This window comes from Macrotis lagotis, chromosome 1, assembly GCF_037893015.1.
Source record: "Macrotis lagotis isolate mMagLag1 chromosome 1, bilby.v1.9.chrom.fasta, whole genome shotgun sequence".
In the NCBI taxonomy this organism is placed as follows: domain Eukaryota; kingdom Metazoa; phylum Chordata; class Mammalia; order Peramelemorphia; family Peramelidae; genus Macrotis; species Macrotis lagotis.
This window is the reverse complement of record NC_133658.1, coordinates 320,807,078-320,827,275: the sequence shown is the minus strand read 5'-3', so window position 1 is coordinate 320,827,275 and position 20,198 is coordinate 320,807,078. Positions and strand designations below refer to the sequence as shown.

The 20,198-nt window shown below is 34.6% G+C and overlaps 1 protein-coding gene across 2 annotated transcripts in view; it reads right to left on the bottom strand.

The window, feature by feature from the left end:
• Nucleotides 1–1,169: 1,169 nt before the first annotated feature.
• Nucleotides 1,170–20,198, bottom strand: part of LSM14A (LSM14A mRNA processing body assembly factor) — a 52,181-nt gene continuing 33,152 nt past the window's right edge. The window contains exons 4-10 of one of the 2 annotated variants that reach the window (XM_074211501.1): nucleotides 16,992–17,114; nucleotides 14,256–14,432; nucleotides 13,921–13,986; nucleotides 12,953–13,135; nucleotides 12,628–12,799; nucleotides 11,406–11,637; nucleotides 1,170–8,670 (exon numbers count right to left, since the gene is read on the bottom strand). In XM_074211501.1, coding sequence (XP_074067602.1) covers nucleotides 8,647–8,670; nucleotides 11,406–11,637; nucleotides 12,628–12,799; nucleotides 12,953–13,135; nucleotides 13,921–13,986; nucleotides 14,256–14,432; nucleotides 16,992–17,114 — 977 coding nt within the window. In that variant the 3' untranslated portion in view covers nucleotides 1,170–8,646. The remainder of the gene's footprint in view (nucleotides 8,671–11,405; nucleotides 11,638–12,627; nucleotides 12,800–12,952; nucleotides 13,136–13,920; nucleotides 13,987–14,255; nucleotides 14,433–16,991; nucleotides 17,115–20,198) is intronic. The other variant, XM_074211502.1, reaches the window with a different exon arrangement.

The window sequence follows — 20,198 nt, the reverse complement described above, 5'->3', positions numbered from 1 at the left end:
AATAAAATGTGATGGGGGATGTTTTCAGGAAGGGGATAGCATCAAGCTCCAACCAAGATTAGAGAATGCCAGCCCAATTGATTCTTCCTCTCTTGGTTAATGTTCATCTGCCCAGTTGGAGAAAACATCTTGGCAAACCTAGAATGAACTGACTTCTGAGCCCAGATGCCCAGTGTTCATTATTATGAACTCAACTTGATTGCAGACTAAACTGATTGTAAATTTGTTTTTGGATCATGAGTCCTCTGTTGATAGCCCAAATCATGCTCTTCTGGCCTGAACTGTCTTCATTCAAGGGATCTGTATAACTGACTTTTGATTTGAAGATTTCAGAGACACTAAACAAAAGTACAATTGCTTTTGAGAGTGGAAGAAAAATGATCACTGGGGCTGTCAATGAATATGCCTGAGAGCACAAGGAGACTTCTGAGAGGTCTCGAGTCTACAGGTGGTCTTGACCAAGGTCCTGAGCTGATCAAGTGGGAGTGCAGAGATCTCTGAGAGGAGAATCCTGATGGACAAAAAAAAAAAAATTGAGAGTGCTCCATGGACAAGGAGGATTTAGAAAGGCCCTCAAAGATAGCTGACTGTAGGTGCAAAGTTCAAAGCATCAAATGATGAAAAGAGATTCCCTTTTGGCTCAAGTGATGTGTTTTGACACCAGAAATCATCAGATACTCAAACTGCAGGGACATTCAATTCCTTCAAATGAAGTCCTTTTAAAATCCATTAGCTCTCCCTTTGCCAGTGAGTTATTCTGCTCTATGCTTAGTGGATGATAGTCATTACAGTCCAAATAACTGTCACTTCCCATTAGAATCTGCCCAGTCTGTTTAATTTGCCAATGTTATTTCCCAGATCCTCTTTTGGACAAGTCTTGTCCAGGAGTCTCTCAGGGTCCTGGGGCATTGGGGGGGGGGTTAAAGTAGAAAACAGTCTGGATCCCCTCTCCCCCATCAAAGTTCCATTTTGGAAGCACAAGTCACCTTTTATACTTGATCACTCATTCAGGTCTCTTTTGAGAGCTGACCAGTCCTCATCAGATGACTTGTGACAAAGATCATATCAGTAACACACACACACACACACACACACACACACCAGGGAACAAATATACAAATAAAATATATTAATTTCAAAGTACAGAAAAAATATTAGAAGTTCAATCATTTTCCATTCCCCTACTAAGAAGTATTTTTATTCCTGTAACAATTTACTAGCAAATACAATGAAGAGTTGTAAGATGATGATAACCAACACAAGGGGAAAGGGATTGTCAAGTAGACTGGCAGAAGACTGACTAGTTATCAATTTCCTATTTTAAAACCACTATACATCAATGCAGGTGCCTGTCAAAATTCCCTCCAAAGGATAGAGCATCTGGCCTGGAGTCAGGAAGAGGTGAATTCAAATGCAGCCACTAGTGGTGTGACCTAGGCAAGTCACTTAACCAGTTAAGACTCAATTTTTACATCTGTAAAATGAAGATAAAATGAGGATAACTCCCAGGACTGTTGTGAAGATCCTATGAGAGAATAATTGTAAAGAGCTTAGCACAATCAACTAGTATTAAAGAAATATTCACTGGAAAAATTTCTAATGGGGCCATTTCCTCATGGGGCTGACTGAATTCTTCTCTGGAGATTTCTGAAGTCTGGTCTGATAGCTAATGTGGAAATGGGCATATTTCCAGGATGAACATTTGCCATACCACTTTCTTCTTAATTTTCTTCCTCTTGACCTTCCATTAATAAATTTCAATAAAACAAACTCTCTGAAAAGTGCTGGTATTATATTTATTTAACTTTCTATCCTATAACTAGAAACCAAAAGTATGCCCCCATATCTCATATTTCTAATGGTCAGAACCTTGGATGTGTGAGGAATAATAAGACAGACTTTAAAATCATATGCTAAAACAGTTGTTGGGGGCAGCTAGGTGGTGCAGTGGATAAAGCACTGGCTCTGGAATCAGGAGTACCTGAGTTCAAATCTAGTCTCAGACACTTAATAATTACCTAGCTGTGTGGCTTTGGGCAAGTCATTTAACCCCATTGCCTTGCAAACACCTAAAAAAAACCAAAACAGGTTGTTAGGAGGGGAAAAAAATTAACAAACAACTTATGAAGCAGCTTCTCAGATTCCAGAGAGTCACAGATCAAGGGCTTGTTCTTGAAGTACTGGGGAAATACTATACATCAAAGTTATATTTCCCCACTGGGAGGCGCAGTTGTATAGGCATGGAGGATGGCAATCACAAGAAATCATTTCAAATAAAATTTTTAACATTCCAGTGATTCAGATGCTAATTTTAATTGACCTTTTTAGCAAGAAAGGAATTTAATCCAACTTTTTAGAAAGAATGGTTTATATTCTCCACCTCCTCAACACCAACTTTCTTCCTGCAAAATTTGCTATTTGGCTTCTGAAACTGGAGGTTTCTAAATAATTCTTAATCTCCATATAATAGGTCTTTTGTCATCTTCCTAAAGTGGATATAGGACATGACTTCCCTAGATTAGGGGTTCTCCATTTACTTTCTAAATTAAAAAAATTGTCTTTACATCATCTGTATTTTCCTTTGTATTCCTCTCTTGTGAATTTGAAAAAATCTACCTAATATATTTAATGAACTAAATCAACAAATTTATAACCATATAAATATATAATAAATAATAATTTAACTAACATACATAAATATAAAAGCTACTCAGAAGCAGGTTTTAGGGCAGTAGTGTTGTCTTCTGTCTCTGAGGTCAAGTTTGGTTTCCACTTAATTCCTATGAATCCCTTTTGTTTTTCCTTTCTATCCCTCATGTATTGCCAAGGTTCTCTGTGATATTATCAGTTCTTACTGATTCAATGATTATCTGCTTGAAGAAGACTCTCAGGTCCATGTCTCCAGTCCTAATCTCTCTCCAGAATTTCAAATCCACAGCATTAACTACTTATTACCCATTTCCAACTGGGTGGCCTGCAGTCATTTCAATCTTAACATGTGCAAAAAGAACTTATCTTTTCTCAAATTCATCCATCTTCTGAATGGAAATCTCCAATTTCTGTTGAGTACCATTTTTCTACTGCTCAATATGGTTTACAACCTCTGGAACAATGGCAGCTACTCTTCATTCTCTCATCTCCTTCAGTCAATCAGTTGTTAATATCCTGGCTCTCTTCCTCCAGATCTCCTTTTAATCACTCCCTGCCTCCCAGCCCCCCTCCCCCCCAGATATTCCTAAAATACAAGGTCAGTTAGGATCATTCCTACTTAAAAACTCCAGAGGTCACCCTGTGCTTCTCCAATAAAATACAATCTCTTTTTTGGCACCTTCATTCCCCCTTCAGGTTACCTTTATTTAAAATTTTTTTTTCAAGGCAATGGGGTTAAGTGGCTTGCCCAAGGCCACACAGCTAGGTAATTATTAAGTGTCTGAGGCTGGATTTGAACTCAGGTACTCCTGACTCAAAGGCCAGTGCTCTATCCACTGTGCCACCTAGCTGCCCCAGGCTACCTTTCTTAATGTATAATGTATTTTTCTCCTTCACACACTACACTGGTGTACTTGTAAGATGCGTTCCCTCCTGACTTTTCTCTTCAAATCCTTGGTTTTCTTCAAAGCTTAGTTCATGCGCTATCTCCTATAATCTTTTGTCATTCCCCTAGCAATTAAAATCTCCCTCACCCACAATGAACTTTCATTTTGTATTTACTTTTATGAGTATTTGTAAATAGTAGATCCTTGAGGTCAAAGACTAGATCTTGTTTTTATCTTTGTAGCCCTATGCCTAGTATATACCTTCTCCAGCCTGCACTGGAAAACATTAGATCAGGAGTCAGGAAACCTGTCTTCCCTTTCCCAAGGCTTGTTTCCTCATCTGTAAATGGATTATATTTGAATATTTCTAAAATTCTTTCTAAATCTGAAATTCTTCGGTTGAATCAATCACATTTTAAAATGTATATTTTTAATCTATTTGGGAGACAGTTTAGGCCACACGGCATAGAGAAGAGCCTGGAGGTCAGGAAGATTCAAGTTCAAATTTGGCCTCAGACATTCATTAGCTCTGTGGTCCTGGATGAATCATTTAACCTTATTTGCCTTTATTGACATAAGAAAATGGCAAATCACTCTGGTATTTTTGTCAAGAAAATCCCAGGGACAGTATTGCTGTGCTAATTCCAAAGATCATAAAATTAGACTGAACAACAAAAATAACAATAAGTCTTTTCTTTGTTGTATATTGCAGTGTATCCATTTACAATAAATTGTTTGAACTGAATGCTTATCCCATGTCCTTGTGCAATTCAAAGTTCCATGTCTTGGGAAATACAAAAGTGTCTCTAGATTATTTTTGGTTTTCAAGTAATTCTTAGGCTAGCTATCAATTCTTAAAAAAAATATGTATAATCTATATCAGATTACTTGCTGTCAAAGGTGGGGAGAAAAATATGGAGCTCAAAACCTTACCAAAAAATGCATCCTTTCATATATTTGGAAAAAATATTTATTTTTTTAAAAATGGTATGTAATCTTTTTTCTCAGCTGTTGATTCCAAGACACTGTCAAATTTCATAATCCTTAAATTGGAATTATATTAAAGATATCCTTTTAACTAGTCATAATTCAGGTCAAAAATCAAAGAAATGTTCAAAAAGGAAATTGGTATAAAAGGGATTAGTGGACCATTTAGATTAAGAACAGAAAAGGACCTATAGCTGGAAGACAAAAGAGCTTTATCTTCTCATTTACAGATGAGAAAATTAAGTGACTTGCCTGTGGTCAAATAATTGTTTAATCAGAGGTCCAGGCTTTATGACTCTTATTCTGGTCTCAAGCAGTATTAATCTCATTTAATAAGAAACTTTTGTGTTTCCTGTTCTAATTCTAGTTTCTCCTTTAAGAAAAGGCTAATCTAATTAGTGATTATAAAAATATTAGGTTAAATTGATTATTATTTTTAAAATCTTATGTTATATTAATTGGATTGAGACAGAGTAATAAGTATCTAAGTAAATATCTAAACTACAAATGATAAAAGACGAATGATGTGTATTTCCCTGCATAAATAATTTAATCAAAAGAATTCTGATGGATTTCTATTTTGATCCATAATCCAAATCTAGTAGGTGCTAACAAAAAAAAGTATATAAGTGTATAGAAGAGCCAACTATTTGTCCTGCACAAAAATCTGTCCAAGCAATCTGTTCCACATTTCATACTGAAGTACCAGTGAGTAGCAACTACTCTCTTTCAGTCTGAGTGGGACTGATACCCCATTTAGTTTTCACATAACTAAGAACTACTGTTTCTGTGCAGGCAGATACTGGTGATTCTAGAACAGAAGATGATTCCACTGGCACTAATATTGGCTATATAGTATATGAGGATGGATAGGTGGATGGGATGTCAAATCTTAAGTCTAGGTAGATTCTAAAAGTGTTTATGTTTTCAGTTCATTAGTACTAATTCATTTTTCTAACTTTATTTAACTGCCCTGATTATTCACTCCTACAGTCATAGTGTTTTAAAAATAAGTTGGAAACACTAAAGAGAATGATAGCTAAATTTACTCCAGAATAAGAGCATAGTTCACCATCAAAACTTCACTATTGAGCAGTGGATAGAGCACTGGCCCTGGAGTCAGGAGTATCTGAGTTCAAATCTGGCTTCAGACACTTAATAATTATCAAGCTATGTGGCCTTGGGCAAGCCACGTAACTCCATTGCCTTGCAAAAAAAACCTAAAAAATTAAAAATAAAAAACTTCACTATCATACTATATCCCTAGAATAATTTTTTTTACATTTTCCCTATCTCTACCCCTCCTCTTTTTATGAGACAAACCTCAAACTTTCAACAATATGTGTGTATAGTGATATGCCAGTTTTCCTTTTTCAATTCTAAAGCATAATTCAAATACAATGGACTAATGGAACATGAATATTACACAACACAAAAAGTCTTCTGAGTGCAACTCACAGTTTACAAATGCCATATTTATAACTATGACTGGGGGGTACAGAAGTAGCAGTCAATCACCTTTCAGGAACCTATCAGGACAACCACAAACAAAGGCTGAAGAGACAGCTCCATCTCTATGGCTTCTTTATTTACTGACCTATTAAAAACAGTACTTTTGTCAAAAGGAAGGCAAGGAATCAAGCAGAGACTAGATGAGACTTAGAAACTAACAATAGCCATACATTGGGGTCAAGTGTAAGATCGCTTACTTACTGTTATTTTAACAAAGAATAACACAATGAGGAACCTGCGCTGCTTCTTAGTTTTTTCCTTCCATGACCTTTAGACACTGAATTAACTAGATATCAAACAGGGTCACAGGGATTGAAAAGGGGATCACAAAACAGTAAACACACTCACCAGAATTTGCCAAAGGGAAAGGGCAGATGAGATATGTGCTGTAAGTAAGCTGATGCCTTCAAGCTTAAAAATTCTATGATTTTATGACTATAATCTAACATTTGGGGCACCAATTTAATTTCAGAAATGCCTGTTGATATCAAAGTAGAAAGTCACCAAACCTTGATTTTTTAGGCCACACCTAGATGACCTTGGTAAAAAAGATAGACAATGATTTGGTCATAATGCTTGAAATTGAGCTTATTTGGGATAATTCAGATGTGAAAGGGTAAATTTCAACAAAATGATACTAAAAGTATTTTTCTTTTGGTTTCACTTCATATTTTGCTGTTCAGAAAGTAATAATGTTGAAAGGAGAAACAACTTTCACATTTTTTTATTGAACAGTTTTATTCTGCCTTAGAATAAAAACCTTGCTTTAATGTTGCAAGGTACACTGCAGGTATGCCATGCTGCCAGTTATTAGGGTACAAAATACCCCACTCATTAACCCAAAAGGCTAGGGAGACGCACCAATTCATACTTTCACAGCATGTATCACTGGTATTATTTACAATTTCTTGTTTAAATAAGCCTGGGACGTCTCAGACAGTCTACATAGTTATTGCAACAGTACAGCACTTGTCTTTATGTTCAAAAATCCCAAAAAGTTGTTCAGTGTCATGATTTATGGGTCCTCAAAAAGATTGTGTTGGTAACATGCAAACAAACAGTACTAAACAATATTATCTCAACTATGGCTGCCAAATACTGGATCTTAATAAGGAAACCAAATTACAAAATACTTCCTTTGTAGTGCTATACAAAAGATATAAAATTAAAATTAAGATAAGAATATCAACCACCTTTAAATATTCCCATTTTCTTTCCTACGGTGCAGTTCTCCACTTCTTTATCACTACTGAACATTTTGAGGATAAAGTTAACAAAATCAGCAAATTAGATAAAAACATTTTAATCTTTGGATCCCTTTATTCCTGTGGCCTCCATAATAATACCTGAATGGCCAGATTTCATTTTTTCCATTATAACTTAAACATATCAAAAAGATTTACTAGTAATTTTTAATTGGCAATGAACTCCATACTGAGTTGCTTGAGGTTCACTGGTCAAGGGACCAGTACTGTAATGTCATAAGGGCTATCAAAATGCAGCAACTTTCAACACTCAGAATGTTCTTTCAATCCAATGGAATGGGTCTACAAGTATCACAACAAAGACAATTTTAAGAACCAACAGACTTTTTTTAAGCCCAGGCACATCAGAAAGAACATATTAACTGATGCCTAGTATTTTCTAAAAAAGTTATTATTTATCAGCAAGTAAAGCTAAGTGCATTCTGATCTATGATTATTCATGTCCTTATAATCTTAAAGATCTTCTTTATTTGGACAAATCCTGTGATATGCCATAAGCTACAAAATGAAGTTCTTGCAAGTGAAAATGAAGAATTTATCCTCTTTTATATAATGGAAGAACATACCAAATCTTCATTTATATTCCAAATATAAAAATCAAACAAATTTAAAGCCTGAAAAGCTAAGAAAAAACCAACTATTAACTCTGTTCCTTAGCATATCAACTTTTGCAATAACACAGTATGTTTTGCTGACTTAAAAATGTTTATTTTTTTTTAAAAAATTAGTTGCTTTTTATACAGCTATACAAAGTTCTTAATGTTTCTTTGGCAATGGGATATAATGGAATTTTACAACTATATAAAAAAGGTACCTTTGCCTAAGAAACAGTATTTACTGTGTGTACATAGTTGACTGACAAAGAAAATTCTCTACCATCCAGCACCCTAATTAGTTGACGAAATAAGCTACCTCAAAAGGGATATTACAGGATTTCCCAAAAAACAACCTTCTGTGGCTCAAAACACTCACAGTATCACGGCCCCATCTGCAGGTAACTTGCAGTAATTATCAAATACAATTTAGTGATAAGAAAAATCCTCTCAGTGATGAAAAAATACTTATAAGTTCCATCGAAGTACTGTTTTAGCTTGTGTTTAACTATACATAAGAAATTACTTATCCTTCTGCTATTCCAAATATATTTAATGCTCAACATTTCTGAAGATGGCCATTTTTCAAAAAGTAACTGCATTATACCCTTTGAAATTAAGCAGTGAAACCCCAGTGCTGGTGACAAGTATACAGCAAATTCACTTCTTCATTTTTTTCAAGGATTGAAGCTAATTCTCTGGACCATGAAGACCTAGATAGACTTTCACCTAGTTCCAAGACTTTTCCATGGACTATGCAGCAACTTTGTTGTCTTTCTAAAAAGGGGAGGGAAAAAAAGGTTACCTTATAATTCAAATAACAGTCTTACGAATAAGTTTTTGTTCCTTTACCTATTGGGGCAGTATAATTTTCTTTACTTGTAGCCTAAATTCATCCCCTCTTCCCATTCTGTTTAATGGTTTTTATATGGTTATGTATCTTTTACATTTAACAATTTTGAAATTACTTTGTTCAGAGAGAGAGAGCATAATCTTCTCATTAAATCGATTTTCCAATTCACTAAGGGTAATATTTGTACAGAAATCCTGAAGTGTACATTGATGTTCTGTGTTCTGTCATATAATACAATGAACTGGTCCTAAGGAATACCTTCTCAGATGTAAACAAATGCTGTTACATGAACATTCAATAATTTATTTTGGGGAAAAATATAACTGATTAGTTGGTATTATAAATTGTTCAATAAGGAACCTTAGCACACACTGAAAAAAAGTTCAAATTAAAGTGGTTACTGTTGGGTATTTCAAACATTCAAAGATGACATGCTGTTACAAGTATGTAGAATAGTATTATAACATAAGGCAGGATGGTTAACAAATTTAGGAGCAGATTCAAGGATTTTTTTTTTTGCCCAACTTTTAGCCTTCAAAATGACTATAAGTTCTTATAGTCAATCTACAACTATTTACTCATAATCTATTTTATTCCCAAGAGGATGAAAGGTGCTATAGTATAGAAATAAACTCAAGAAGATTATGGCCTAGTTGGGGAGACAATACAAAAACAGAACAACAGCACAAAGGGCGCTAGAGAAGGGAGACCTCAGACTTGGCAGGAAATTAGGAAGAGAATTTAAGGTGGACTTTGAAGAAGGAATTGAATTTAGATGGGGTTGGAAGGGACAGTAGGTACAGCTTCCCATGCTAGATAACAAGATATGGCACAGAGATATGTTTTATAGGACACAAAGAAGATCTGTCTGACAAGAGAAGAACAAGAATGTTGGAGAATAATGAGAGATATGGGTGAATATATAGCACAAAAATTTAAGCAAGTGAGAAACAAGATACTTCATATTTTAAAAGAAAGAATGTTAGAGATAAATGAGAGTTAACTCTTTCATTTTATAGATGAAGGCTGAGAGAACTAAGGAAGTGAAGGAATTTGCTCAAGATCACAGGAATAGGACACAAACCCAGGTCTTTTGATTCCTATTCTACTATCCTTTTCTCTATAGCAACAATCCTCAAACTTTTTGAGATTGTTAAAGTAATCTAGGCATGAAATTGGGAGGCCTTGGATTTTGGAAGGTGGCAGTGGCAAAATGTAGGGATAAGTGTAAAATAGTAAACAATTCAGAAGAAACAGTAGGACTTGGTGTTGGAATAGATTCGAAAGAGTGACAAAGATGACTGTTTGATTATTTGGTCTGGGGGACTGATAGTCCCATTATCAGAAACTTAGAGAAAGGTTATAATCTGTTTGTGATATGGATTATGTCAGTATGTTGATGACAGCAATGATTCATATTTACTGAAGAGCTTTAAGAGTAACAATATATTTTCCAAAGAAGGCAGGTATATGGCGCAGAGGATAAAGCACTGGCTTTGCAGTCAGGCATAAGGGAGTTTGAACCCAGTCTCACTCCTAGCTGTATGGCTTTAGGCAATTCATTTAACCCCGAGTGCCTCTCATTTAGGGTCATGTCCAGTCATCCTGATTCATATCTGGCCACTGGAGTAAGACAGCTCTGGAGGAGAAAGTGAGACTGGTTTAGCATAGCACCCCCTCACTCAAATCCAGTTCATGTGCTTGTCATAGCATCACTTCCCTGATGTTGTGGTCTTCTTTGGGAATGAAGGACAAAACATTGTGTTGACCATAAAACAATTCTGTTAAGTTGGTAATACAAGAACTTAGATTATGAGTTGTTAATAGTTATATTTATGATGTTTTAAGGCTAAAATTCTTTTGCAAGTCTCTCTAACCAAGCCTAGCATGCTCTCTACTATATGCAATTACTCTTCCAGATGATGGCTGGGTATCCAAATAATAATGTCCTATTTTGAGAAGCCAAACATATGAGCCTCTAGAGGAGGGGTCAAATCTGGAGGACTGGAGTTATAGAAATAAAGAAAGTGCAGTATCATGTAAATGAAGGGAGGATAAAATTTCAAAGAGAGGGTGGGAAGAGTGTCAAAGAGATCAACAAGGATCAAGATTGGGAAAAGGTCATTGGATTTGGCTAAGTAATACAGATCATAGATGAGAAATTTTGGTAGAAATTTGGTAGAAGGCAGATTTTAGATCTTAAGATTGCTATGTTTGATCTCTGGTAAAACTTGGGATGAAAACTATCATGTTCTTAACTCTTGAATTGCTGTCAGTATGTCTCTGCTTTTAGCTACCCTTTCTATGTGTTCAGCAGAATTTTTAAATGCTGTTTCCCCTTTCTCTTGGAAGACATTTTTGGGTTACAGATTTAAGGAGGATTTCAGAGGTCATCTAATTTAACCTCCTCCTTTTATAGATAAGGAAATTTATCTGAGCCCTAGGGTGATTGTGTGACTTGTGCAGGCACATAGATCTTTCCCTTGTACTGCACCCTTAGAGACAAAGTAGGGCAATAATATGAATGTGATTCAGACTCCTTTTTAAAATAATAATCAATTTGTGCATGCACATGTTCTCACACACAGGAATAGATCCACTGTTTTACAGGACAACAGAAGGGAAAAAAAAAAAATCAAACCACATATGTACTACTCACCCTATATTCAAAATCTGCAAATTCCCTGCCCCCTCGGCCACCTCTGAATCCACCACGAAATCCTCGAGGAGTGGCAAAGCTACCACCTCTTCCACCCCCACGACCTCTGCCACCACGGAATCCTATTCCTCCTCTACCTCGGTAGCCTCCACGGCCACGATTTGGACGGAGGGGAATTCCAAATGTTTCAGCATTTAGTCTTCTTTCCTCTGCCCAAGTTGGTCTTCTTTCTCTATAAAAAGAACAGGCCTTCCAATCTTGTCTACATTTTGTTATCCTAGGTTTTTTAAAAAAATTCTTTAGTACAAATTAAATCAGTAATTTCAGTATTGTTCAAAACTGAGTTCTAAAAAGGTAATAAAAAGTACCTGGCCCAAGCCATTATAAGCTACTAAAGTATAAAAAATTCAGTGAATTGCTCTTACAGACTAAAAGAAAGATTTTAACCACATGAAAATATTCATATCAGTCTAATTATGTAAAAATGCTGGCAAACCTCACAACAAAAATGCCCTAATTTCAGACAATTCATAACTGAGATTTTCTAAGGATAACAAAACCAAGGGACAGAAAAAGTTTTTTTTAATCCCATTAGAATAACTGTGATTCATAGCTATTAAATTTTTTAAAAATTTATTAAAGACAATAGGGTTAGGTGACTTGCCCAAGGTCACACAGCTAGGAAATTATTAAGTGTCTGAGGCCGAATTTGAATTCAGGTCCTCCTGACTCCAGGGCCAGTGCTCTATCCACTATGCCATCTAGCCACCCCCTGTAGCTATTAAATTTAAAGTGTGAGGGGTGGCTAGGTGGCGCAGTGGCTAAAGCACCGGCTCTGGAGTCAGGAGGACCTGGGTTCAAATCCGGCCTCAGACACTTAATAATACCTAGCTGTGTGGCCTTGGGCAAGCCACTTAACCCCATTTGCCTTGCAAAAACCTAAAAAACAAAAAACAAAAAAAAATTTAAAGTGTGAATTCCAACTTAAAAATTTACACGTTGGTGCCAAAATAGGTCATATTCTCTCAAAACTATTTTGAAAATAATAAATGGTACCTGAACAAAAATACTCTGCAACACACCCACACCCACACAATGTTAAACTGCCTTAAAAGCTAATTCTGTTTACTAGATACTTCTGTTTTTTTTCATGCAATAGTGTTCATACATTTTTTCCTTAAACTAAGAAACTTCAGGACTCTATCCACCTAAAAGACTATACCTATTATCATCACAGGAGATGTTATCGAAGAAGGATTTAGTTTTGTCATAATAACAGTTAGGTCCAAGTGGATCTTCTTCATCAGCATTTCCTTCACTGTTTTGGGTGTCTACTCCTGAATCACCTTTATCTTCACCATTTACAGGCTTCTCTTGTTTCTCAAGTTTATCTTCTAATAAAACAAACAAAAATGACCATAAATACTGCAGAAATAAAAGTTTGTAAATTCCTATTAACAAAACTTAACATTGGATAAAAAATCAGGCAAACCACTGGTAATTCACCAGTCATACAAGATGGTTTCTGGGGAAGAAAGATGATTTACCTTTTAATTTAAGCTTATTATGAAATTCTCTGTCAATTTCCTCCTTGTTGAATTGTGCATTAGCACTTTCAAAGTCAAAGTCTTTCTCAAACTTCATTGGGCCATCCCGCCGAATCCCAAACCTTCCTCTGCCACCACGATGACCTCCCCGTCCTCTTCGAGGTGCTGAAGGGCCACCTGGAACTATGAAAATTAAGATAAAGCCATATATTACTCTTTTAGTCTTTATAAAATTCAAACCTATTTTGATGCCTTAATACAGCATGGAAGCAACCTTGGTAAATGATGATAAGGATAGAGCAAGTGCTGGAAGGTCTTTCTAAGTTAGGAAGGTTTTGAATTTGAGTCTATCAACAGACTGAACTAAAGTTTTCTAAGGCTAATCATTGCTAAGTTCAAAGGAGCATGTCATTAAAAGGTAATAGGTTAACATGATTTTTGTGGAATCTTAACTCATTCAATCTTCTACTACTAATATGTAGAGGGGTTTGATCTGCATTAAAGGAGAATCCTCCAAACTAATTAAATCACAGACCTGAAAGGAACTGAAGTCTATATTAAAAAAAAAATACACCCAATTAAAAGCATCTGCAAGAACATATTGTACACATATCTAAGGATTTTGTTAAAGAATATAAGATATAAAGACATGGCTAGATTTCCAGAATACCAGAAAAGGTAGCATATAAAAATCAGATTTTATTTAATCAGTTATATTTGGTGAGTTTGCTAATTTTAAATGAATTTATAATAAATTGTAGTAGAAAGGGTGCTAAATTTGTTGTCCTAAGTAATAAGTTCAAATATTTGTCTTGCTAATTAATAACTGCGTGAGTATGGACAAGGTACTTCACATCTCTAAGGCAATGAGGCAGGGAGTCAGAGTAGATGAACTCTTAAAGTCCCATTCAGCTCTAATTCCTATGATCTGTAATAGTGACAGCGAGATTCAGTTCTGAGTAACGTACCTGCTTGTCTCTTGTTTTCATTTCTGATTTGTTCGTTTTCTGGTCTGGAAATTTTGTGTGCTTCAGCTATAGAACAAAAAATATACAGATCAACAAATCACTATTAGATGATAAATAATTGAAAGCCTTGTGAACAGGAATATGAAAAAACTCTCATGTTATGGTCATGCTCATATTGATCTTCCATTTCCCCCACCCACTTTAAGGGTTAAATTTCACAGACTGAACATTATAAAGTTCAAGTTTGATTTAAAATTTTCATCACTTGGATGAAAAGAGGACTAATGGAAAATGTTTGGTCAATCAATTAAAGGAATAAACATCTAAAGTTCTACCTCGCCTGTGCTCTTGATTCTCTATTGCTTTTTGGCTGGTAGATGGCAAAGGTCTGGCTGATACAGGGCTCCTTCTCCCAACAGGTGCTGGAGCAGGTAAGTGGGCCGAGGCGGTCTGTACTGCTTGTTCCATGGTTGGGCTTTTTCTCAAAGGGTCTAACTGAGGGCTTGAACGACCTAAAATGTAACCAAAAGATAAGAAACTACCCTAACCTTGTGGATTTCAAAGTAATCAATCCAGGCCCTAAAAGGAAAAAAATATTTGCATTCTCAGCTCCACAAATCCAGACCGAAGGGAGATATCGTATTCTTTCTATAGAAAGGGTTGGGTGGGCCAATTATATTTTACTCAGACCATAACTGAAAACTGGTCAGCTGTTGAATATTAGTGCATTTCAACTGAGGATAACTTCACATCACATAAAAATCTGATCTGGAAAAGTGTTTTTTTTACATAGCCTTTTAGAATCATTGTTTATAACTTAAGACTTACAAATCGAGGAACATAACTACTTAATAAAAGCTTCTTGGTTCCAATGAAATAGCAAGGACCATAAGATTAAATAAACAGCCCACCCCTTCATTTACATATGAAAAACTGAGGCCTAGAGAAGTCAAATTTAAGTCATTTAAGTAAGTGGCAGATCCAGATTTGAATCCAGACTCCACTCCAAATCTACTTCTCTTCCACCTGTATTACATTTCCCCCTACCCCCAACTTCCTACATGGTGCCAAAACCATGTTTAAGTATTATATCATAATCTCTCTGTCTCTCTCTCTCTCTCTATTAAAAATTGACATAAAACATTCCATGGAAATCCCAAATCAAAATCTGAAAGTCATTTCCCCTATTTTTGTTGAGGCAAACTTTAAAAAGATGTTTGAGTAAATTCACAATGTTTCAAACATTCTACTTTTTCTCTGGAAGCTAGTAAACAAATATAGAGTCTAGAAAAGTAAAACCTTAAACTCTGAAGAGTAATTTTTATTTAAATAATTTTTATAGAAATCTAAGGAAATATTCATTGAAACATACTTTTAATACATAATTACTGTGATGAGGCTATTGTTACAGATGCTTTTAATGTTTTTCTCTATGTTTAAGGACTCTATAACTTTTGTATCAAGTGCTTCTCTTCAATAAAAGGGATATTGTGATAAAGCATGGAAGAACCACAAGTTGAAGCATAATGGTAATAAGAATTAATACTTTAAAAAAATTGTTTTCACTGAAAGTCTACAAGTCAGTGAAATTAGAGACCAATAATAGAATACAACCAATAGGCTACTTCTATTTAAAAGTCTACTTTGTAGGCTGCCTTCCTATCTTTTCCACATTTCATAGAAAATAAAAGGGAAAAATAGGCTGGATATTCATTTGCACCCTCATTTTCATCCAAATAAGTAGGACAACTTTTTAAAAGTACTTATATTGATAGCTGTCAAATTCAAACTAGCTGGTTTTAAATGAGAATTTGTATTCAATTGCTAACCAGTTTATCTTCCAAAGTGATGCCATTTTGAAAAAAATCTGATTTTTTGTATGGATGAGAGTGATTACAAAACTATCGTAAAATTATCAAATGGAAACTGTATATGACTGGGAGTTTCATTTTTCTTGCTTTGAATAGTCACATCTTAATGACATTTAAAAGTAATATTTAAAAATCATATATATTCATATAATGCCTTTCTCTGAGGTTGATATGTATAATCTGTAGATGTTAGCTTTAAATCTAATCTTCAATATTTTCATGAAAACAGGAAATGAGTATATACTGTATCCATAATAAAAATGGATGAAAATGAAGTGAAAAAAGTTAAGATAATTCTTGCAGATCATATAGCATGGTAGTAGTGGTGGATAATTGTAAGATAAAAATGAACATTAAGTTTAGTACATGGTAAATAGTATTTATAAATTAAATAAAGTTTGAAAAAATGTCAATTTTTAAAGGACTATAATCAGGTCTTTTTTTGGCAAGGTGATGGGGTTAAGTGACTTGCCCAAGGTCACGCAGCTAGGCAATTAGTTTCTTAGGCTAGATTTGAACTCAGGTACTTCTGACTTCAGGGCCAGTGTTCTATCCATTGTGCCACTTAGTGGCCCTAAAGGACTATAATCAATAAATATTTAGTAGTGCCTAATATATATACATACACACACACACACACACACACACACACACACACACACACACAAGGTACTTTTCTAGGCACTGTGAGAATACAAGTAAAGAAGCAGTAGGATAAACAACAGTGGAATTATTACCTACTAATTGATTATAGATTTAGAGCTAGAAGGAGAAAGATGAGCAAACTTGGGTTCAGAAAAATTAATTAAATGTGCTTAAGGTGACAAACAGAAGTTAGAGTTCATTAGGGATATTTCTTGCTTGAAGGAATAATCTATTTTAACTGTAAATTAAGATTCTTGTGTTATAAAATAATCTAGTAAATTTTATAGTATTAGGGACCTCACCTTTTTTCTTCCTTTTTTTTTTGAGTTTTGTAAAACTTAGAAGAGTGATTCCTAATTTTGAAAATTTTTGTAAATTCAACAGGACATGTTTCAGAGTATCCAGAATTTTCACCATGTTTCAAAAACTGTGTATTGAAATCCATGTAAAATTTTAATTTTAAAAGTAAAGCTTCCTACCTCTCAGAGAAAGGCAAAAAATACTGTGGATTACTTTTTTTTTTAAAAGACACACTTAAGGATTAAAGAAGAGTACCTTGAGATGGCTGTGTTTTTGAAGACCTTGCATCCTGTGTAAAGGCAGACCCAACTGCACTGCTCTGGGATAAGGCAGCACTGGCTGTTGTTTCTGTCCCAAAAGATGTCAAGGAGCTACCAGCTATAAAAGGGGAGCAAAGCAAACATCTTTTAAAGGTAATTTAATAAGTCTTCCTGTTTTTACATAATCGTTTAATTTAGGTTTAGCAAATGATTTTTTTGAGCAAATATTTGGAAAAAATCAATGACCACTACTATTAAAAGAATGTAAACAGTATTTCTACTTGTAACTTTTCTGGCAAAATAGCTGAGATTAGGTTAATACAGCCTTGTTTTGCTATATGTGTGTGAATATCTGCTGGGTGTGGGAGATCATGGAGCTATGGAAGGGCCAAAAGGAGGAAGAGATAAAATAAAAGTAATAAGAGTCAGTGACTGAAGAGGCCAACAGATTAAGTTTATTAAATATTAACACAACTGGCATAATTATGTTGATAAGGATTTTAAATGGATCCAAACTAAATCTGTGAACTAACATTCTATATGAAAATGTCTAATTAGATAAATCCTGGAGCTCAGCCATGATGATATCCTATGGGTCTGTGCTGAGCTTTTGGTAGGGAGTTCTGGGGCTTGAGTGATAACAGGTGTTAGATAGGATTCAGAGTGGATGTCTGGCAAGTCATACAAATATTCTACTTCTCTGAGTTCCTATAGTATTGACCCTACCACTAATTTTGGTGCTTAATCGTCAACATTATTTAACTTTCTTATGACTTGGCTCCTCAACTAGACTATAAACAACTAACTAAAGGGAAGGGGTAGTGTTTTACAATGCCTTTTATACTATCTTTATCCCACAATGCTATTCATAAATTAGGTGACAAAAAAATTACTTGTTCAACTGAATAAATACAAGCTATTTTTTCAAGATGTCTATATGTAAGCTGGCATACCTATTACACTGTAGTAGGGTACAGTGCTAAATTTAGGATCAAAAAGATCTGGATTTGCATTCCACCTCAGCAACTACTAGCTGTATGACTAAGCAAGTCACTTAACCTTTATAGACCCATGATTTCTTATTTATAAAAGAGAACCAAAAACAGTATTTTCTCATAAAGTTGTTATAAGGATTATATCAGATAGAGTATATTAAATATTTTGCAAACCTTATTGTTATATAAATTTCAGCAGCTATAGTTAATCATAGAATATTGATGGAAGAAACCTATGAGGTCATCCTGTAAAACTTCCTGTATTATTAAGGAGTCCCTACTTCATCATAACAAACAAGCAATAATCAAGTTTTTATGAACCTTTAAAAGTAGTCTTTTGATTTTTTATTAGAGATCTGTCAAAATCTGCACCCTTCTAACTATTTTCTAGTATAGTATAAAAGTAGGGTATTATAACCAGGAAACACATCATTTTCCCTCTCTTTAGTTTGATGGATTAAAATGGGTTCAAAGTCTGCAAAATGTAAATTTGAATTGCAAATTCTTCAATTGATCAGTCAATGTGAGAAGAGCAGAGCTAGTCTTATATACGATAATCATCTTGTTTGGAACCTGACAAGGCTCCGATTTCATGATTAGTCAATTCATACTATCTTTTACTAGTAAATCAGTTATAAGTTCTTACACAATTAACTATTAATTGTAGATGGAAGAAATACATCTTAAGGTTTGTCTTTTTCATTTGCTTATTTCCATATTAAAAAAAAAAGACTACTTAATTAATTCACATTTTTGGAGCTTCATTTTTTTCCTATGGACACCTAATGAGGAATTCAAAGATGAAAGTGAAAAAAAAAGCTAAAAATGATGTAAATGATGATGATATGATGATATAATTACTTTAAATATTTATTAAATGCTTACTATATACACAGGCCTGCAAGAGTATGAAAGCAGAAACACATCTTTCTGATTTCAGTTTGGGACCTGATTAAAACTGAGATGAATGAACAGAGGGGATTACTAGAGTGAATTACTGAACAATCTTAGAAAAATTCATATGACAAATTAGTTTATTCTTGCCACATAAAAAAGGAATTGGTTCAATTCTAAATATGACAAGATTTAATAAAACACTTTTACTATATCATATTTTCTTATACCAATAAATTATTTTACAAAAATCACTTATTAAAAATTCATAAATATACTAAATCATCATAGTAATCTAGTATGTAAAAGTTTGAAATACAAAGGATAGCACTGTCTCATTTAACCCCCCCCCCTTTTTAAATAAGAAAGCAGTCATTTATTGCTGTGTTTATAGACACTTGGATAGTTATTGACATGCCAAAATTAATCAGCTCTTCTGACTAGGTTCATTGTTCTTTCCATTGCACATTATTCTATAAATGGTTACTTCATATTACAGTATGTTTTAACAATATCAAGCAGCTATTTTCAAATAATTTTTTTGTCAAGGTAATGGGATTAAGTGACTTGCCCAAGGTCACACGACTAGGTAATTATTAAGTGTCTGAGGCAGCATTTGAACTCAGATTCTCTTGACTCCAGGGCTGGCGTTCTATCCACTGCACTATCTAGCTGCCCCTCAAACAAATTTGAGTTATCTTGTCCCCAGTCACAATCTTTTTTTGATCCTACTATCATCTCTGCTAGCTATTATCCTATAATTTTTTGTGTTCTTGGTCAAGCTCTTCCTCTTCTTTCACTTTCCTCTAAAACCTCAAAATTCTGCCTCTGAGTCCTAAAGTCAGAAAAGATCTATTAACTGTCATATCTAATGGCTTTTTATCAATTCTTATATTTTTGAATTGCTACTTTTAACATTATTGATCACTCTTCTCTTGGATACTCTAATCTCTCTAGGATTTTGTGACACTGCTCTTTCCTAGTTTTCCTCATGCTTTGCAGGATCTTCATCTAAGTCACATCTACTAACCATGAGTGTCCCTCTATGGCTCTATCTCTACACAGATACAATCTCACTCTGTCTTTCTACATTTCTTAGTGTCTCTCTTGAACTCCTCCAGTCCTGAATGTCTTTTAGACATCCCGTGGGCACCTCAAAACTAACATATTCAAAACAAAAATGATTAACTTTTTTTAATTAAAACTTTTGGTTTATTCCCAATTTCCTTATTACTGTTGAAGGTACTAACATTCTCCCAGTCAGCCAGACTTGAAACTTTGGTGTCATCCTCAACTTTTTATTCACATTTGAT